Below are 16,669 nucleotides of genomic sequence, written 5' to 3'. Positions count from 1 at the left end.
CCAGCACTTAGACTCATTGGCGTTAGTGATTTACTGGCTCTTGTAAATGAGCTGGGAGTCTTGAAACCACAGTAACCGGGCTGGACAAGGTCTCCTCTAGAACCTAGAACCAGGTCTGGCAGCCACAGCACTAAGGTGTGCAGGGAAGTGCTGCTCCAGCACCAGCTCCGAGAACAGCGCTCCGGAGGGAAGCGTGTGTGTGTGTGTGTGTGTGTGCGCGCCCGCGCGCGCGCCTGTGTTTGGGCATGTGCTGATGTCAGAGGGGAGGGAGGGACCGGCCCCCATAGCGCGCAGCATGAACGCGCCGAGGCAAAAGGATGTGTGAGCAGGCAGCGCGCTACTGCAGGGACGGCGTCCACAAGCTGCTCCACAAGGAACAAGGCAAACTCCGCGCACAGGACAGCGGCGAGCAGCCCAGAGGCGGCGGGCCGCGGGACAGCGAGACAGCGACGGCTGCACCGGCCCAGAACAGCGGCGGAGCCCAGCCCGGGGGGATTGACGGGCTAGTCCGCTGGATAGTCACCAAGATGAGCGACAACAAAAGCATCTCGACGAGGGAGTACGCCAAGGAGGAGGAGGAGGTGGCCGTGGCCCAGGAGCAGTTCTTCGCCCCGGAGCCACGGAAAGGCATCTCCGTCATCCTGGACGTGAGTGTCTGTTTGTGGTTTATTGGTCAGCTGGCCGGCGGTAGCGCCTCGAGTTAACTTTATTAATGATAGCAGACGACTTGAGAAGAAGTTGCGGTCTTTGGGCTGAGACTTCTTAACCGCCCTCACGCCCGTGCGCTTGGAGCGGCGGGGGCTGCGTTAACGCAGCTCAGCCGCTCAGAAACGCAATGTGCGCTTCAACTTTCGGTTATCCAACAACCGCGCGCTCTCGTTTCGCTTCAGACCCTCTTCTCTTCGCGCTCTGTGACGGAATGAGACAGACAGGCGTTTATTTCGCCGTGTTATTCTTTCTGTGAGGCGCTGAGCGCGAGGGGTTGTGGTGCTTTGATGTTCAAAATAGACTGCGTAACGCGAAGCAGCTGGATCCAAAGGCAAACGCGCTGTTTTTTACCCACCTGTTTTCCGACAAGCCCCGCCCTCCCGTGTACGCAAGGCTTTGCTTTCCAGCGCTGGGATTGGCTAACAGCTCATATTATAGCGACAGTGAGGTGTCGACCAATCATACAGGTATTACTAGCCAATAGGAGTGCAGGAGGCGGAGGTTGCCGGAATACGGGTGGAGGATGAAACAACGCTCTAAACAGCTGTTTGAAGGCTTCCTAATTTCAAAGCAGTTAAAACAGCTCTAGGCTACATGAAATGTCCTTACAGGCAGCTTACCGCCCGAGTTGTTTTGTGCCCCTTGTATCGTTTCTCCGTGTTGTATCATATCTCACGACCATATATGTGACAAACACACCCCGCTTAAATAATTTATGAAGCTTTTCCAGTGGAGCCCTGCTGCACCGAGACCAGGTCTCAGCAGTATTGATTTAGCAGGTCAAAGTGTCTCGCCCCTGTATTTTTCAGCGCTTCTGCATTACCAGATCTCCTGAGATTAATGGGGGGAAAGTGGAAACCATGCCAGTGTCAGGAAAAGTAGTTCATTTCCAGACCCAGATACAGCAAAAGGTAGTAATACATTTAAGTGGTGCATTAAAACTAATTAAAAAAGAAAGAGTAAAAAAGACTGGAGGCACAGTTGTACCCCAGAAACGTGAAATGAACGCAATCACACTGGAGAAAAAGGAGGTCTGAGGCACAGAAGGATAAAATGAAATGTTGCGAGAGATGGATGTGGAGCTCGGAATGAGAGAGAGAGAGAGAGAGAGAGACAGAGAGAGAGAGAGAGAGAGAGAGAGAGAGAGAGAAAGTGCAAAGCACTCCACGGAGGCTCACTTGGGAGCGCAGGTGCCTGTCAGGGAATTGATTTCCATCCTCACTTCGGGGGTGGATTCCATTACCTGCGTGAAGCCTTCACCATGCCTGAGCTGTGTGGAGTGAGCTTCACTGTTAATCTGAATCTAAAAGTTCATCTGCTGTGGCTGTTTAACCCCTAACACTGCAGAACCGCGCCTGTCCATCCCCACGTCAAGCCCTCACACTCAGAACTGCATGGTGTGCATGTTGGTTTCAGAGCTTTATCGCAGGTCAGCACGTCAACAGATCACAGGTACCAAATAAAGTGTAGAAGCCACTCAAAGTCTTTAGATGAGATCATGAAACTGAATGAATTCATGGCTTAATTCTGGTCATTACAGGAAGTCTGCTCTTTGTGCTTCAACGTAAGTGGATATACGCTCAGCGCTGAAATAGAGAGCAAGGGGGAAACAATATCAGTAAAGTTTAAAAAAAATGAACCTTCAAAACTTTGTCATTTAAAACTGGGTCACTAGTACACTCTGCAGTCTCTTACACCGTCTTATAGAACCTCTGTCAGAGATTAAAACTAGGCAGCTGGGGACGTCTTAGCTGTATCTGCACAACAGTTCGGTTACATTGTTTTATAAGATCATTGTTTATCACAAGGACATGCAAACATTGTTTATAAGCATAAACTCAGTACCTTCTGATCCCAACCAGTTCATACAGTATCTGAAACAGCACAATGTGCAATGGGAGGCATTTCTACCACAAACTGTTAGAGATGCACCAGGATGGGACTTATTGGCTGATATCTAAACATTTTTGTGTGCTGTGCTGATACATAAACATTTCTAAAATGTAGAAACTGGGTCGACATCCATGTGGACTGAGATTCAGAGGAATGTAGCGCTGAAGCTTAACGATGCTTAATGTCCCTAATAAGGTTTACAAATCCAAAGCTGTCCAAAGGAAAAACTACATAGTAACTTTAAGTACTTAACTTTTAATGTGAGATAACGTAGGTGGGAATTATTTCAAGTGATTTTGGATCTTTTCATCATGAAATGTTGAAAGCATCTTTCAAATGATGTAAAAAAACAGAGAAACATGGAGATACGTGGTTTTTTAGGACGAAACGCAGTAAATGCCAGCACCACCTAAACATTCTGTTCTTCCAGAATACATGAAGAGATCATCAAATATGCTTTTATGCCAATCCATGTGCATATATTTACATATGTATATACATATTAATGATGCTTATTTGCATATATTGTTTTTTGTTGTCCTGTCTAGCTTTTGTTGTTCTGTGTTTTGTATATTTGTTGTATATTCTGCAATTGTCAATTCTGATATCATTGCACATCCCATAAAGTTTTAAAAAGTCTAATCAAATCCAGCCCTGAGAACCTGAAAGTGTGTGTATTGTTACGTCCCTGTCAGTTTCTTCGATTGTCATCAGATTTGTCACCGTGACAGACTAACTACCGGTGGGCAATACGGTAAAAAATATATAACAAATTATGTCATAGTGTTTGTTTTTTTCAGACATTTTTCAGTGTTGCTGGAGTTTTTAAACACTGTGTCCACTCACTGTCCACTCTATTAGACACTCCTACCTTGTCGGTCCACCTTGTAGATGTAAAGTCAGAGACGGCAGCTCATCTGCTGCTGCACAGTTTGCGTTGGTCATCCTCTAGTCAATGGTCACTGGATTCTGCCCACAGGACGCTGTTGGCTGGATATTATTGGTTGGTGGCCTATTCTCAGTCCAGCAGCACTGCTGTTTCTGATCCACTCAGACCAGCACAACACACACTAACACACCCCCACTACATCAGCATTACTGCAGTGCTGAGAATGATCCACCACCCAAACAGTACCTGCTCTGTGAGGGTCCATGGGGGTCCTGACCACTGAAGAACAGGGTAACAGAGTATCAGAGAAACAGATGGACTACAGTCTGTAACTGTAGAACTACAGAGTGCAGCTATACGGTCAGTGGAGCTGATAAAGTGGACAGTGAGCGGAGAAACAAGGAGGTGGTCATAATGTTACGCCTGATCGATGTATATATCATCATATAGCTCAGTCCTGAGACTATCACTGCGTCCTCTGCTTATTCTTACCATCGTCACTTCGTCACACTACAGAATTTGTTGAAAAAGTTTTTTTCCAAAGCCTGACTTCGTGTTCTCTCCTGAAAGAGCACTTTCACAAAATCCTCAGTCTACCTGTCGTTAAGGAGGTAATTATATACTAATTATAGTTAATGTTCTGTACTGACGTCACTACAGGCTGTTATAGACTTGGAACTATATAATGTACATGGCAGGCGCTCCAGCACGTATTGTGAGCCCATAATGCACTGTGCTGTCTCCTTGGATTTAGCTCATCTGTATCTAGTCATGCAGAAGAGTGAAGACACGGTCACCTGGTTTCCATCACCTGGACTCAGCTGGTTACTGCACATGACATTTACTGACGGCTCAATGTAGACGCAAACTTTGAAATATGGAAAGTATTGCCGTTGGCTTAGTAAATTGGATCACAGCCAGGACGTACTGCGGCAGCCACAGAGAATCAATGACGTTGAGCTTCTAAGTAGGCAGCTGAGTGCACAGTGTAGAGTGAATCAAGGCGGGTATGGAGTACTACAGCGTCCACCTCTGTCTTCCTATTTCTCTTCATTGTCTTTGTAAGCAACTTATTCATACCCAGATTCTAGTGCCGTGAATATGAATTGTCATCTATACAGGTATTGTTGTCACAACAACAAAGATTTTTGGTTGTATCTACAGATAGACAGCAAAACCTGTGGCAATTTATGGGTACATCATTTTTTAAAAGCACATTTCGTAATTTTACTAAACTATTCTATTCTGTTGTATTATTCTGTTTAACTAAATAAATAGAATGTGCTTTTTGCCTTTAGCACTTTAAATACTGTGTAAGGCTTTGGCATAATTTATACAGTAGAAAATCCAGCATAGCGTTCCTTTACCATGGGGTAGCAGGTCTGAGAAGAATGGGTTCAGTAACTTTATCAACCCTTTGAGCTCTGAGTTTATTGTCCAGTTACTAATAAATAGTTAATCGGCCTCATGTAAAATTAATTGTCGCAGTTATTAGAGTTGATTGCAGTTATTTAAGCTGATCCCAGATTTCTTAGCTTTCCTAATATGCCTACATCACAACAATCTGAATAGGAAAAGTGTTCTCACCATCTGGGACGAGGTAAACAAATGTAAATTAAAAACAGCAGAAAATGCATCAATAACACAAAAGGTCTGAATGATGCTATAACACGTTTTGAGGACAGAGGTGAGTAATGTTTGTTTATTTGATGTTAAAAACATGTTTAGAGGGTGGTGGTGAGTAATGTTTGTTTATTTGATATTAATAACATGTTTAGAGGGTGGTGGTGTTTGTTTATTTAATGTTAATAACATGTTTAGAGGGTGGTGGTGTTTGTTTATTTAATGTTAATAACATGTTTAGAGGGTGACGGTGTTTGTTTATTTAATGTTAATAACATGTTTAGAGGGTGACGGTGTTTGTTTATTTAATGTTAATAACATGTTTAGAGGGTGGTGGTGAGTGTTTGTTTATTTGATGTTAATAACATGTTTAGAGGGTGACGGTGTTTGTTTATTTAATGTTAATAACATGTTTAGAGGGTGACGGTGTTTATTTATTTAATGTTAATAACATGTTTAGAGGGTGGTGGTGAGTGTTTGTTTATTTGATGTTAACATGTTTGGAGGGTGACGGTGTTTATTTATTTAATGTTAATAACATGTTTAGAGGGTGGTGGTGAGTGTTTGTTTATTTGATGTTAACATGTTTAGAGGGTGACAGTGTTTATTTATTTAATGTTAATAACATGTTTAGAGGGTGGTGGTGAGTGTTTGTTTATTTGATGTTAACATGTTTAGAGGGTGACGGTGTTTGTTTATTTAATGTTAATAACATGTTTAGAGGGTGACGGTGTTTATTTATTTAATGTTAATAACATGTTTAGAGGGTGACGGTGTTTGTTTATTTAATGTTAATAACATGTTTAGAGGGTGACGGTGTTTGTTTATTTAATGTTAATAACATGTTTAGAGGGTGGTGGTGAGTGTTTGTTTATTTGATGTTAATAACATGTTTAGAGGGTGGTGGTGAGTGTTTGTTTATTTGATGTTAACATGTTTGGAGGGTGACGGTGTTTATTTATTTAATGTTAATAACATGTTTAGAGGGTGGTGGTGAGTGTTTGTTTATTTGATGTTAACATGTTTAGAGGGTGACGGTGTTTGTTTATTTAATGTTAATAACATGTTTAGAGGGTGACGGTGTTTGTTTATTTAATGTTAATAACATGTTTAGAGGGTGGTGGTGAGTGTTTGTTTATTTAATGTTAATAACATGTTTAGAGGGTGACGGTGTTTGTTTATTTAATGTTAATAACATGTTTAGAGGGTGGTGGTGAGTGTTTGTTTATTTGATGTTAATAACATGTTTAGAGGGTGATGGTGTTTGTTTATTTAATGTTAATAACATGTTTGGAGGGTGGTGGTGAGTGTTTGTTTATTTAATGTTAATAACATGTTTAGAGGGTGGTGGTGAGTGTTTGTTTATTTGATGTTAACATGTTTAGAGGGTGACGGTGTTTGTTTATTTAATGTTAATAACATGTTTAGAGGGTGACGGTGTTTATTTATTTAATGTTAATAACATGTTTAGAGGGTGGTGGTGAGTGTTTGTTTATTTAATGTTAATAACATGTTTAGAGGGTGGTGGTGAGTGTTTGTTTATTTGATGTTAATAACATGTTTAGAGGGTGATGGTGTTTGTTTATTTAATGTTAATAACATGTTTGGAGGGTGGTGGTGAGTGTTTGTTTATTTGAAGTTAAAAACATGTTTAGAGGGTGATGGTGTTTGTTTATTTAATGTTAATAACATGTTGGCGGTGGCGGTGAGTGTTTATTTGATGTTATGAACACAGTTTAGAGGACAGTGGTGAGTAATGTTTGTTTATTTGATGTTAATAACATGTTTAGAGGGTGGCGGTGAGTGTTTGTTTATTTGATGTTATTAACACAGTTTAGAGGACAGTGGTGAGTAATGTTTGTTTATTTGATCTTTGTATAGAAAATGTTTCGAGGGCAGCAGTAAACAATACACAAATAGTTGCATACAGTTATTTGTCAGCTAAAATTTCATGATCATTACTGCCTAATTATGAGGAATCGCTGTGGACACATATGTGTCTCTTTGGGTTTGAGAGCTTAATGTAAATTTAAATATAATATGATGTCATGATACAGCAAGAACTTTGGCAAATACTGTGATATAAATTCATCAATACTGGCTGGACGTACTGTATACGCTGTATACATTAACCTGATGGTCCATCCCTCACTCCTCTTTCCCCAAACTAATGGATTCATTTGAATGGTGTTCTTTTCATCCTGATATCCACTTTGCCTTTACTCTCGTCTGTGTTGTTAGCACTCTCTCCTTCTCTCTCTCTCCTTCTCTCTCTCTCTCTCTCTCTCTCTCTCTCTCTCTCCTATCTCTCCTTTTCCCTCTCTCTCCTTCTCTCTCTCTCTCTCCTTCTCTCTCTCTCTCCTTCTCTCTCTCTCTCTCTCTCTCCTTCTCTCTCTCTCTCCTCTCTCTCTCTCTCCTATCTCTCCTTCTCTCTCTCCTTCTCTCTCTCTCTCTCCTATCTCTCCTTCTCTCTCTCTCTCTCTCTCTCTCTCTCTCCTGTCTCTCCTTCTCTCTCTCTCTCCTCTCTCTCTCTCTCCTATCTCTCCTTCTCTCTCTCCTTCTCTCTCTCTCTCTCTCTCTCTCTCCTGTCTCTCCTTCTCTCTCTCTCTCCTCTCTCTCCTTCTCTCTCTCTCTCTCCTATCTCTCCTTCTCTCTCTCTCTCTCTCTCTCTCTCTCTCCTGTCTCTCCTTCTCTCTCTCTCTCCTCTCTCTCTCTGTCCTATCTCTCCTTCTCTCTCTCCTTCTCTCTCTCTCTCTCTCTCTCTCTCTCTCTCCTATCTCTCCTTCTCTCTCTCTCTCTCTCTCTCCTTCTCTCTCTCTCTCTCTCTCCTGTCTCTCCTTCTCTCTCTCTCTCCTCTCTCTCTCTCTCCTATCTCTCCTTCTCTCTCTCCTTCTCTCTCCCTCTCTCTCTCTCTCTCTCTCTCTCCTCTCTCTCTCTCTCTCTCTCTCTCTCTCCTTCTCTCTCTCTCTCTCTCTCTCTCCTGTCTCTCCTTCTCTCTCTCCTTCTCTCTCTCTCCTCTCTCTCCTGTCTCTCCTTCTCTCTCTCCTTCTCTCTCTCTCCTCTCTCTCCTTCTCTCTCTCTCCTCTCTCTCCTTTTCTCTCTCTCTCTCTCTCTCTCTCTCTCTCTCTCCTTCTCTCTCTCTCTCTCTCTCTCTCTCTCTCCTGTCTCTCCTTCTCCCTCTCTCTCCTTCTCTCTCTCTCTCTCTCTCTCTCTCTCTCTCTCTCCTTCTCTCTCTCTCTCTCTCTCTCTCTCCTGTCTCTCCTTCTCTCTCTCTCTCCTTCTCTCTCTCTCTCTCTCTCTCTCTCCTGTCTCTCCTTCTCTCTCTCCTTCTCTCTCTCTCCTCTCTCTCCTATCTCTCCTTCTCTCTCTCCTTCTCCCTCTCTCTCCTTCTCTCTCTCTCTCTCTCTCTCTCTCTCTCTCTCTCTCTCTCCTGTCTCTCCTTCTCTCTCTCTCTCCTTCTCTCTCTCTCTCTCTCTCTCTCTCCTGTCTCTCCTTCTCTCTCTCCTTCTCTCTCTCTCCTCTCTCTCCTATCTCTCCTTCTCTCACTTCCTTCTCTCTCTCTCTCTCTCTCCTGTCTCTCCTTCTCTCTCTCTCTCCTTCTCTCTCTCTCTCCTGTCTCTCCTTCTCTCTCTCCTTCTCTCTCTCTCCTCTCTCTCTATCTCTCTCTCTCTCCTATCTCTCCTTCTCTCTCTCCTTCTCTCTCTCTCTCCTCTCTCTCTATCGCTCTCTCTCCTATCTCTCCTTCTCTCTCTCTCTCTTTCTCTCTCCTCTCCTCTCTCTCTCCTTTTCTCTCTCTCTCCTTCTCCCTCTCTCCTTCTCTCTCTCTCCTCTCCTCTCTCTCTCTCTCCTTTTCTCTCTCTCTCTAGAGACTACCAACAGTCCATATATAGACAAAACAAAAGAAACTGCTAAATAGTCATGTTAAAATGAATTATGACTGAATCACACACAAACAGTACAAGCAGACATAAAATGCGGGATATGGCCTTTGACTAAAGTGCTTCAATTAAAATAGCTCATTAAAGTTTTTAAGAAATAACTATTGGATTGGTATCAGCATTGGCAGAATGAAAAACTGGTACATTTTTCATCAAATTCAAAGCATAATAACATATCTTCTCTTCTACATGTGGCATCCATTGACCATTTACAATCTGCCCCTCTGACAGAATTTCTCTGGATTCAATGAGCTAGGTGTGAGAAAAGATTAATACTGAATTACACTATTGTTTTTTGTTAATATCCATGATAACTGTGACTTCTTCCGTTTAAAAGCTTTTGAAACAGCAATAAAAATCTAGTGTCAAATATTGGTTAAAAGCTTAACTCTCAGCAAAGAACGGAGACTGATTCATTACCGTCCTTCACGGCTATTAACTCCTGCCCCATGCACCGTTAATGGGAGAGACTTATTTGAATTTCATATTGTATGAAGTTCTTTGTCTCCACAGTGTTCTCTTCTGTCTGTTTTGGTCAGCCTAATAAGAATGGAAGCTCCAGTTTCAAACTAGAGTGCTATTACTTATAATGGGAGGCTAGACTCTGACTTTACATCACATAGAGGATGTGTCACTACGTTCTACAGACAAAACAGCATGTTTAAGATTTCTACTTCTGAAATAAGACTAATGTGTGAAGATCACTGAACCCCTCATCTGAAAAGCACTGTAATCAGCGGTAATAAGCCGCCCAGTTGTTTGTGGCGTTTTTCTGACATTTGACGTCTCTTCACTGTAGCCCTTTTCACTTTTGGGTCACCGTCCCCGTTTCCACCATCACAGTGAAATCCCTCTCCTGAAGTGAAGCCAAACTAGGTCACCTACATTATCTTCCTGCACGGCGTCAGAACTGACAAATGCTTGATCAGACAAGCCTTCGTCTGCCGCCGTCCAATTTTGCCCCAATTTTACGCGCACTCACACCTCCGACTCGTCCATTTCGTTTGAGTGTGTCAGGTCAGCTGCCGTTAACGCACATCCTGTTGTATGAGTCAGGGTGATGGAGCCCCACTGCGCTACTGCCTTGGCCCTCTGTATCCATGCCAACCTCAAATTGCTCTCTTCAGACCTTCCTGAATGTACGGTCATTTCTTTTTTTTTCATCCGATCGATGGGTCTTGCGATCATTTTAATCATTTATGTGATATGAGGAAAAGGACACGGAAGGCATTAATGTTTAAAGCACTTTTGAACTTTACGTGCATGATAGTGCTCTGTACTCCAGATTTGGGATCATTTTGGGTGCTTTTCCTTCGTCTATAAGATTTCTCAGATAACTGGAGGTTAGAGGTGGGAGAGACTAGAGGCTCCATGAAACAGTCTATGCCCAAAAGTGTATAGACACCTGGTCATGCAATGTTTCCTCTGAAATCAAGGAATTAAATGAGAGTTTGTCTCTCACTTGCTGCGGTAACAAGGATGGATTTGTTCGCATTCAGCCTCGAGCATTAGTGAGGTCATGTTGGATGATTAGTCTTGGATCCCAAACGATGCTCTAATTCAGTGGCAGGCATGATTCTGGCAAGTGGGAGGGCAGAGTTGTTATTCATCACGCTAATACAGCGACCCAGACTCTGCTGCCTTGCCCTATCGGCTCTGTGTCACTGAAGATAAGTTCCACTCTTCCATAGCACCCCTGTGGCTTTTTCAGAAGCACATCAGCATTCAACAGATAACACTAAATATATGAAAACTCCAATAACAAGTCTAGCAACGAGACATGTTAGTACAGGCCTTTAGCCACAGAGCTGAAATATCACAACACCCTGAATAATCATAATACATACTGTAGTAACAAACTTACCAGACAATTAACATGAAGATACTACACCCCTTTGGAGATACTCGCCAGAACTGTTTATGTCCTACTAAGAATGAATTATGTCAACTTAATATTTCATTTTTCAACATGCGTTTTCCCAAATGAAACCAGGTTTACTAAACCTGGGGCCTGAAACGTGCGATTGGAGAAAATGTTGCCAATCATTTTAATTATACCTAGCAACAGCCACTTGGTTGGTCAAGAGCCTTTTCTCTCCGACACAGCGTTTTTCTGCGCTGCTGATTGGCTAATGGTAAAGCACTGAACCTGATGGAGAGATCCGAATTCTCAGGACGCTGTGACAGACACAATGCAGCGCAAACAAAGACCACAGTGACGGTTTCTAGCTGAGGTAAATCATTTATAACCGAGTATTAACTCTTTGCACCTTACGGGTAGTTTTACACACATATGTGATAACAAAAATAAAAATAATTTAGCAGTAGTAAAGAGAATTTCTTTTTTCTAGTTTGTGGTAGCCATTAAGGTGGTGATCCATCTCTCATAATGGATGAAACACCCCTGTTCCAGCTCATCCCGGCAATACTGGATGGAACTCTGTTACTCCAGGGAATACAGTTCCACTGCTCCACAGCCCAATGCCTGTGGCTTTATGCCCCAATAGCCAACGCTTGGCAGCGGGCATGGTGACCTTAGGCTCCTCCACAGTGTCCTATTTTATTGCCAGTACTTTTGTAGAGAGATTATATAAGCCATGGGTGCACAGTTCAATGCCTGTGTCAGCTATGGGTGCAGAAATCACTAATAAGTAGGACTGTCTGGATACTTTTGGGCATAAGGTGTATAATAAAATACTTATAATTACCCATGAAACAAATTAAATAATGAAACATAAATAGAGGTTTCTGGATATCAGTGCTATTTTTTGACCCAAAATAATCACAGTACTGTGTTGTTCTCTCACCTTTACTGCTGAGCCTTCTGATCCTGAAACTTCTGCGCAGCAAGAGCCACTTTGGTTGAGCAAAATGAAAAAGACACTAACTGCAGGTTTCATGGGCGTTGTGAGATAAATTGTATGTAAGACAGTTTTGCATGTAAGATGAATTGTATTGATCTGAGTCTGGCTCCAGAGTCCCCATCCAACGCTGGCTTCTTACTGTTGTGGGAAAGAAAAATGTGGCCATCATCTGGAAATGTAAAATAAATGCCTTTTGTATCTGGTTGTACAGCTTTTCAGTTTATTCACTGGTAATAAAGTGTAGCTGTTGGTGTCGGAAGCAAAAAACATACGAACTGATTGGGTGTCTCTGTGGAGTAGCATCAGTCTTTTGGACGGAGCTGAACTGTATATTGTACAGAGATGGAAAGTAACACATAACAATGGCTCTCGTTACAGCGTTTGAGGGCACTTTCCTCTGCTACTGCGCTTTCTTGACTTGAGTAGCACAGTCATTTTATTTGTGATGAAGTATTTCACTTTACAACTTCATTCATAACATGAATTGCCAACAAGCAAGTCCAAAATGAGCAGTTGACTGTGAAACTTTTGTGCAAAATCATCTTTTGCTGGCTGTCTATTCTTTATGAAACAGGTAGGCTGTTGTGTTCTTTTACTATTTGCCTTTTAGCTTGTCATTTTCCCAACATGCAATATTAAACCTAAACCCATCACTTAGATAAGGTTAAGGTGAATGGGTCAGCTTAGACAGCCAGTAAACATGAGCATTAGTCCTACTTTCTATAAGACTAATTCAAGTAGGACAGAGTAATTACTAAAGTCCATCCATCCATCCATTTTCTAAGCCGCTTCTCCGTCAGGGTCGCGGGGGGGTGCTGGAGCCTATCCCAGCAGTCTTCGGGCGAAAGGCAGGATACACCCTGGACAGGTCGCCAGTCCATCGCAGGGCAGACAGACACAGACAGTCACTCACACCTATGGGCAATGTAGCACGTCCAGTTGGCCTGACTGCATGTCTTTAGACTGTGGGAGGAAACCGGAGAACCCGGAGGAACCCCACGCAGACACGGGGAGAACATGCAAACTCCACACAGAGAGGACCCCGTTCACCCGGCAGGGGAATCGAACCCAGGCCCTCCTCGCTGACAGCGCTACCCACTGCGCCACCGTGCCGCCCTAATTACTAAAGTTTTTTTTTTTCATTTACTACTTTTATTAATACATTTACTTGTATTTAAGTGAATTAGCACTGCAGTAGCAGTAAGCAGGGGTTTTCAGTATTACCCCTAATGCTGTAATGCATGTGCGGTGCCTCCACCGTGTGCATATGTGGAGACATGCACACACATGAGCAACCGCTCCATTGCACATGGCTGCACAAATCGAAAAAACCCAGATCAGCACGGACGGCAGTACAGAAACAGCAGCACATACAGACAGAGCGTCACACATAAGCCTGAGGGCTTAGGGATACTCACATTCAGGGCCTCAAAATGAGCCTATAGTGGATGAAATTTTTAGAAGTAATGATTTTTCTCTCTCTATGTGTTTTAAGTGCTCTATTTCACATGTGAGTGGACAGTGTAATCAAGTTTCTGCTGTAAAGTGCCTCGACTGTCGTCTCTTCGCAGCTCCCCCACTTTGAGTGCTGGTATATGAATTGAATTCTGCATTAAAGACAACAGCCACACAGCCATCTTCGTGGACGTAGTTGTATTATGAACCGAGATACAGCAACGGTCGCGCGAATTATTGTTAATGTAGTAACATCACGTTAGTGCACTAATCTTGTAATCCTATCATAACAGCATCTTTTCTGGTCTCTTTACAGATCTTCCGGAGAGCTGACAAGGATGGTGAGTATGAACTGCGGAAAGCAGTATTCATTGTCTTTCTTGCCCCTGGAAGGCTTGATTATTTATTAGGCTGCTTATGCTAAGCATGGTAGCTTGGTAGAATTTGTAACCATATGTTGTGAAATAGCCGTGTTTTCCCTGATTCAACTGAAGTGGTGTGTATTACTATTTAACTTGTATACATTGGAATGAAATGTCTTCAACACTTCTGGGAAGGCTTTCCACAAGGGTTAGGAGTGTTTATGGGAATTTCTGACGGTTCTTCCAGAAGCGCATTTGTGAGGTCAGACACTGACGTTGGACGAGAAGGCCTGGCTCACAGTCTCCGCTCTAATTCATCCCAAAGGTGTTCTATGGGGTTGAGGTCAGGACTCTGTGCAGGCCAGTCAAGTTCCTCCACACCAAACTGGCTCATCCACGTCTTTATGGACCTGCTTTGTGCACTGGTGTGCAGTCATGTTGGAACAGGAAGGGGTCGTCCCCAAACTGTTCCCACAAAGTTGGGAGCATGAAATTGTCCAAAATGTCTTGGTGCTGAAGCTTTAAGAGTTCCTTTCACTGGAACTAAGGGGCCGAGCCCAACTCCTGAAAAACACCCCCACACCATGATCCCCCCTCCACCAAACTTTACACTCGGCACAATGCAGTCAGACAAGCACCGTCTCCTGGCAACCGCCAAACTCAGAGCTTGAGCTGATCTGAAGGCCACATGAAGTTTGGAGGTCTGTAGTGATTCACTCTGCAGAAAGTCGGTGACCTCTGTGCACTATGCCCCTCAGCATCCGCTGACTGCTCTGTCATTTTATGTGGCTGACCACTTCGTGGCTGAGCTGCTGTCGTTCCCAATCGCTTCCACTTTGTTATAATCCCACTGACAGTGGACTGTGGAATATTTAGTAGTGAGGAAATTTCACGACTGGACTTGCTGCACAGGTGGCGTCCGATCACGGCACCACGCTGGAATTCACTGAGCTCCTGAGAGCGACCCATTCTTTCACTAATGTCTGTAGAAGCAGTCTGCAGGCCTAGGGGCTCGGCTTTATACACCTGTGGCCATGGAAGTGATTATTCAGCAACTTAAATTCAATTTTTTCAGCATATCTGCTGAGGAGGTCAGATTTTCTACCTGAAATCTGACTTTTTCCAAATGAATTCAAGCCACATTTGTAGATGTGACTCGGTTTGACCAGTAAGACTGGATGTAATGTGTTCTTTCCTCATGCAGAGCACGGTGGGTCATGGTGTTGGAGCTGTGTGTATTCACACATTACAGCTTAAACACAGACAACAGAAGCTTTTATCTGACATTTAAATTACACTCTTTACTTTGTGTGTTATGAGTTGCAGCGGCTGCTTCACTGAAAGATTTGAACCTGAAGCCTGTCTGAATGTTACTGGCTGTGGCTTTTCAGCAGGTCTGCTGACCAAGTCAACCTACACTAATGTCACGTTCTGTTGCCACTGTTAATAAATAAAACGCGTTTGTATGATGCAGCGTAACCGTTCTCCACCTACCCTTACCTGCTCAGCGTATGCAACCAATGCGAATATGCAACCAATGCGACTGCGTGCGTCTGTGCCTTATGAATCAGACGTGGTCATTTGCAGCTTCTAGTCTGACCTGTTAGGCTAAAAAGTCTGATATAAGAAACAAACCCAGTTTGCCTTGCAGTGTGAAAACAAGCCTCAGCTGAGCGGCTCAAACACAAGGACTAGACTAGGACTAGACTAGGACTAGACTAGGACTAGACTAGGCCAGGACTACTGAGATTAATCAAGACAGATAGAGCATGGCTTTACTGCTAACTGAGCTAACTACTCTAGCTGATGATAGCTAACTAGGCTAACTAATCTAGCTGATGATAGCTAACTAGGCAAACTAATCTAGCTGATGTAGCTAACTAGGCTAACTAATCTAGCTGATGTAGCTAACTAGGCTAACTAATCTAGCTGATGTAGCTAACTAGGCTAACTAATCTAGCTGATGATAGCTAACTAGGCTAACTACTCTAGCTGATAATAGCTAACTAGGCTAATTACTCTAGCTGATGATCGCTAACTAGGCTAATTACTCTAGTTGATGTTAGCTAACTAGGCTAACTAATCTAGCTGATGAAAGCTAACTAGGCTAGCTACTCTAGCTGATGATAGCTAACTAGGCTAATTACTCTAGCTGATGTTAGCTAACTAGGCTAACTAATCTAGCTGATGATCGCTAACTAGGCTAATTACTCTAGCTGATGATAGCTAACTAGGCTAATTACTCTAGCTGATGATAGCTAACTAGGCTAACTACACTAGCTGATGATCGCTAACTAGGCTAATTACTCTAGCTGATGATAGCTAACTAGGCTAATTACTCTAGCTGATGATAGCTAACTAGGCTAACTACTCTAGCTGATGATCGCTAACTAGGCTTATTACTCTAGCTGATGATAGCTAACTAGGCTACTTACGCTAGCTGATGTAGCTAACTAGGCTAACTACTCAAGCTGATGATAGCTAACGAGGCTAATTACTCTAGCTGATGTTAGCTAACTAGGCTAATTACTCTAGCTGATGATCGCTAACTAGGCTAATTACTCTATCTGATGTTAGCTAACTAGGCTAACTACTCTAACTGATGATAGCTAACTAGGCTAACTACTCTAGCTGATGATAGCTAACTAGGCTAACTACTCTAGCTGATGTAGCTAACTTAGCTAACTACTCTAGCTGATGTTAGCTAACTAGGCTAATTACTCTAGCTGATGATCGCCAACTAGGCTAACTACTCTAGCTGATGATTGCTAACTAGGCTAATTACTCTAGCTGATGATAGATAACTAGGCTAACTACTCTAGCTGATGTAGCTAACTAGGCTAACTACTCTAGCTGACGTAGCTAACTTAGCTAACTACTCTAGCTGATGATAGCTAACTAGGCTAACTACTCTAGCTGATGATAGCTAACTAGGCT

At 43.0% G+C, this 16,669-nt stretch overlaps 1 protein-coding gene across 2 annotated transcripts in view; it reads left to right on the top strand.

Annotated features, from left to right (window-relative positions):
* The first annotated feature begins 248 nt into the window (after positions 1–248).
* Positions 249–16,669, top strand: part of necab2 (N-terminal EF-hand calcium binding protein 2) — a 152,737-nt gene continuing 136,316 nt past the window's right edge. Inside the window, exons 1-2 of one of the 2 annotated variants that reach the window (XM_037539707.1) lie at positions 249–647; positions 13,687–13,711. In XM_037539707.1, the coding sequence (XP_037395604.1) occupies positions 318–647; positions 13,687–13,711 (355 nt within the window). In that variant the 5' untranslated portion in view covers positions 249–317. The remainder of the gene's footprint in view (positions 648–13,686; positions 13,712–16,669) is intronic. The other variant, XM_037539706.1, reaches the window with a different exon arrangement.

This window comes from Pygocentrus nattereri, chromosome 7 (genome assembly GCF_015220715.1).
Source record: "Pygocentrus nattereri isolate fPygNat1 chromosome 7, fPygNat1.pri, whole genome shotgun sequence".
In the NCBI taxonomy this organism is placed as follows: Eukaryota; Metazoa; Chordata; class Actinopteri; order Characiformes; family Serrasalmidae; genus Pygocentrus; species Pygocentrus nattereri.
Note: the sequence above shows the minus strand (reverse complement) of the source record. Positions and strands in the feature narration are given on the sequence as shown.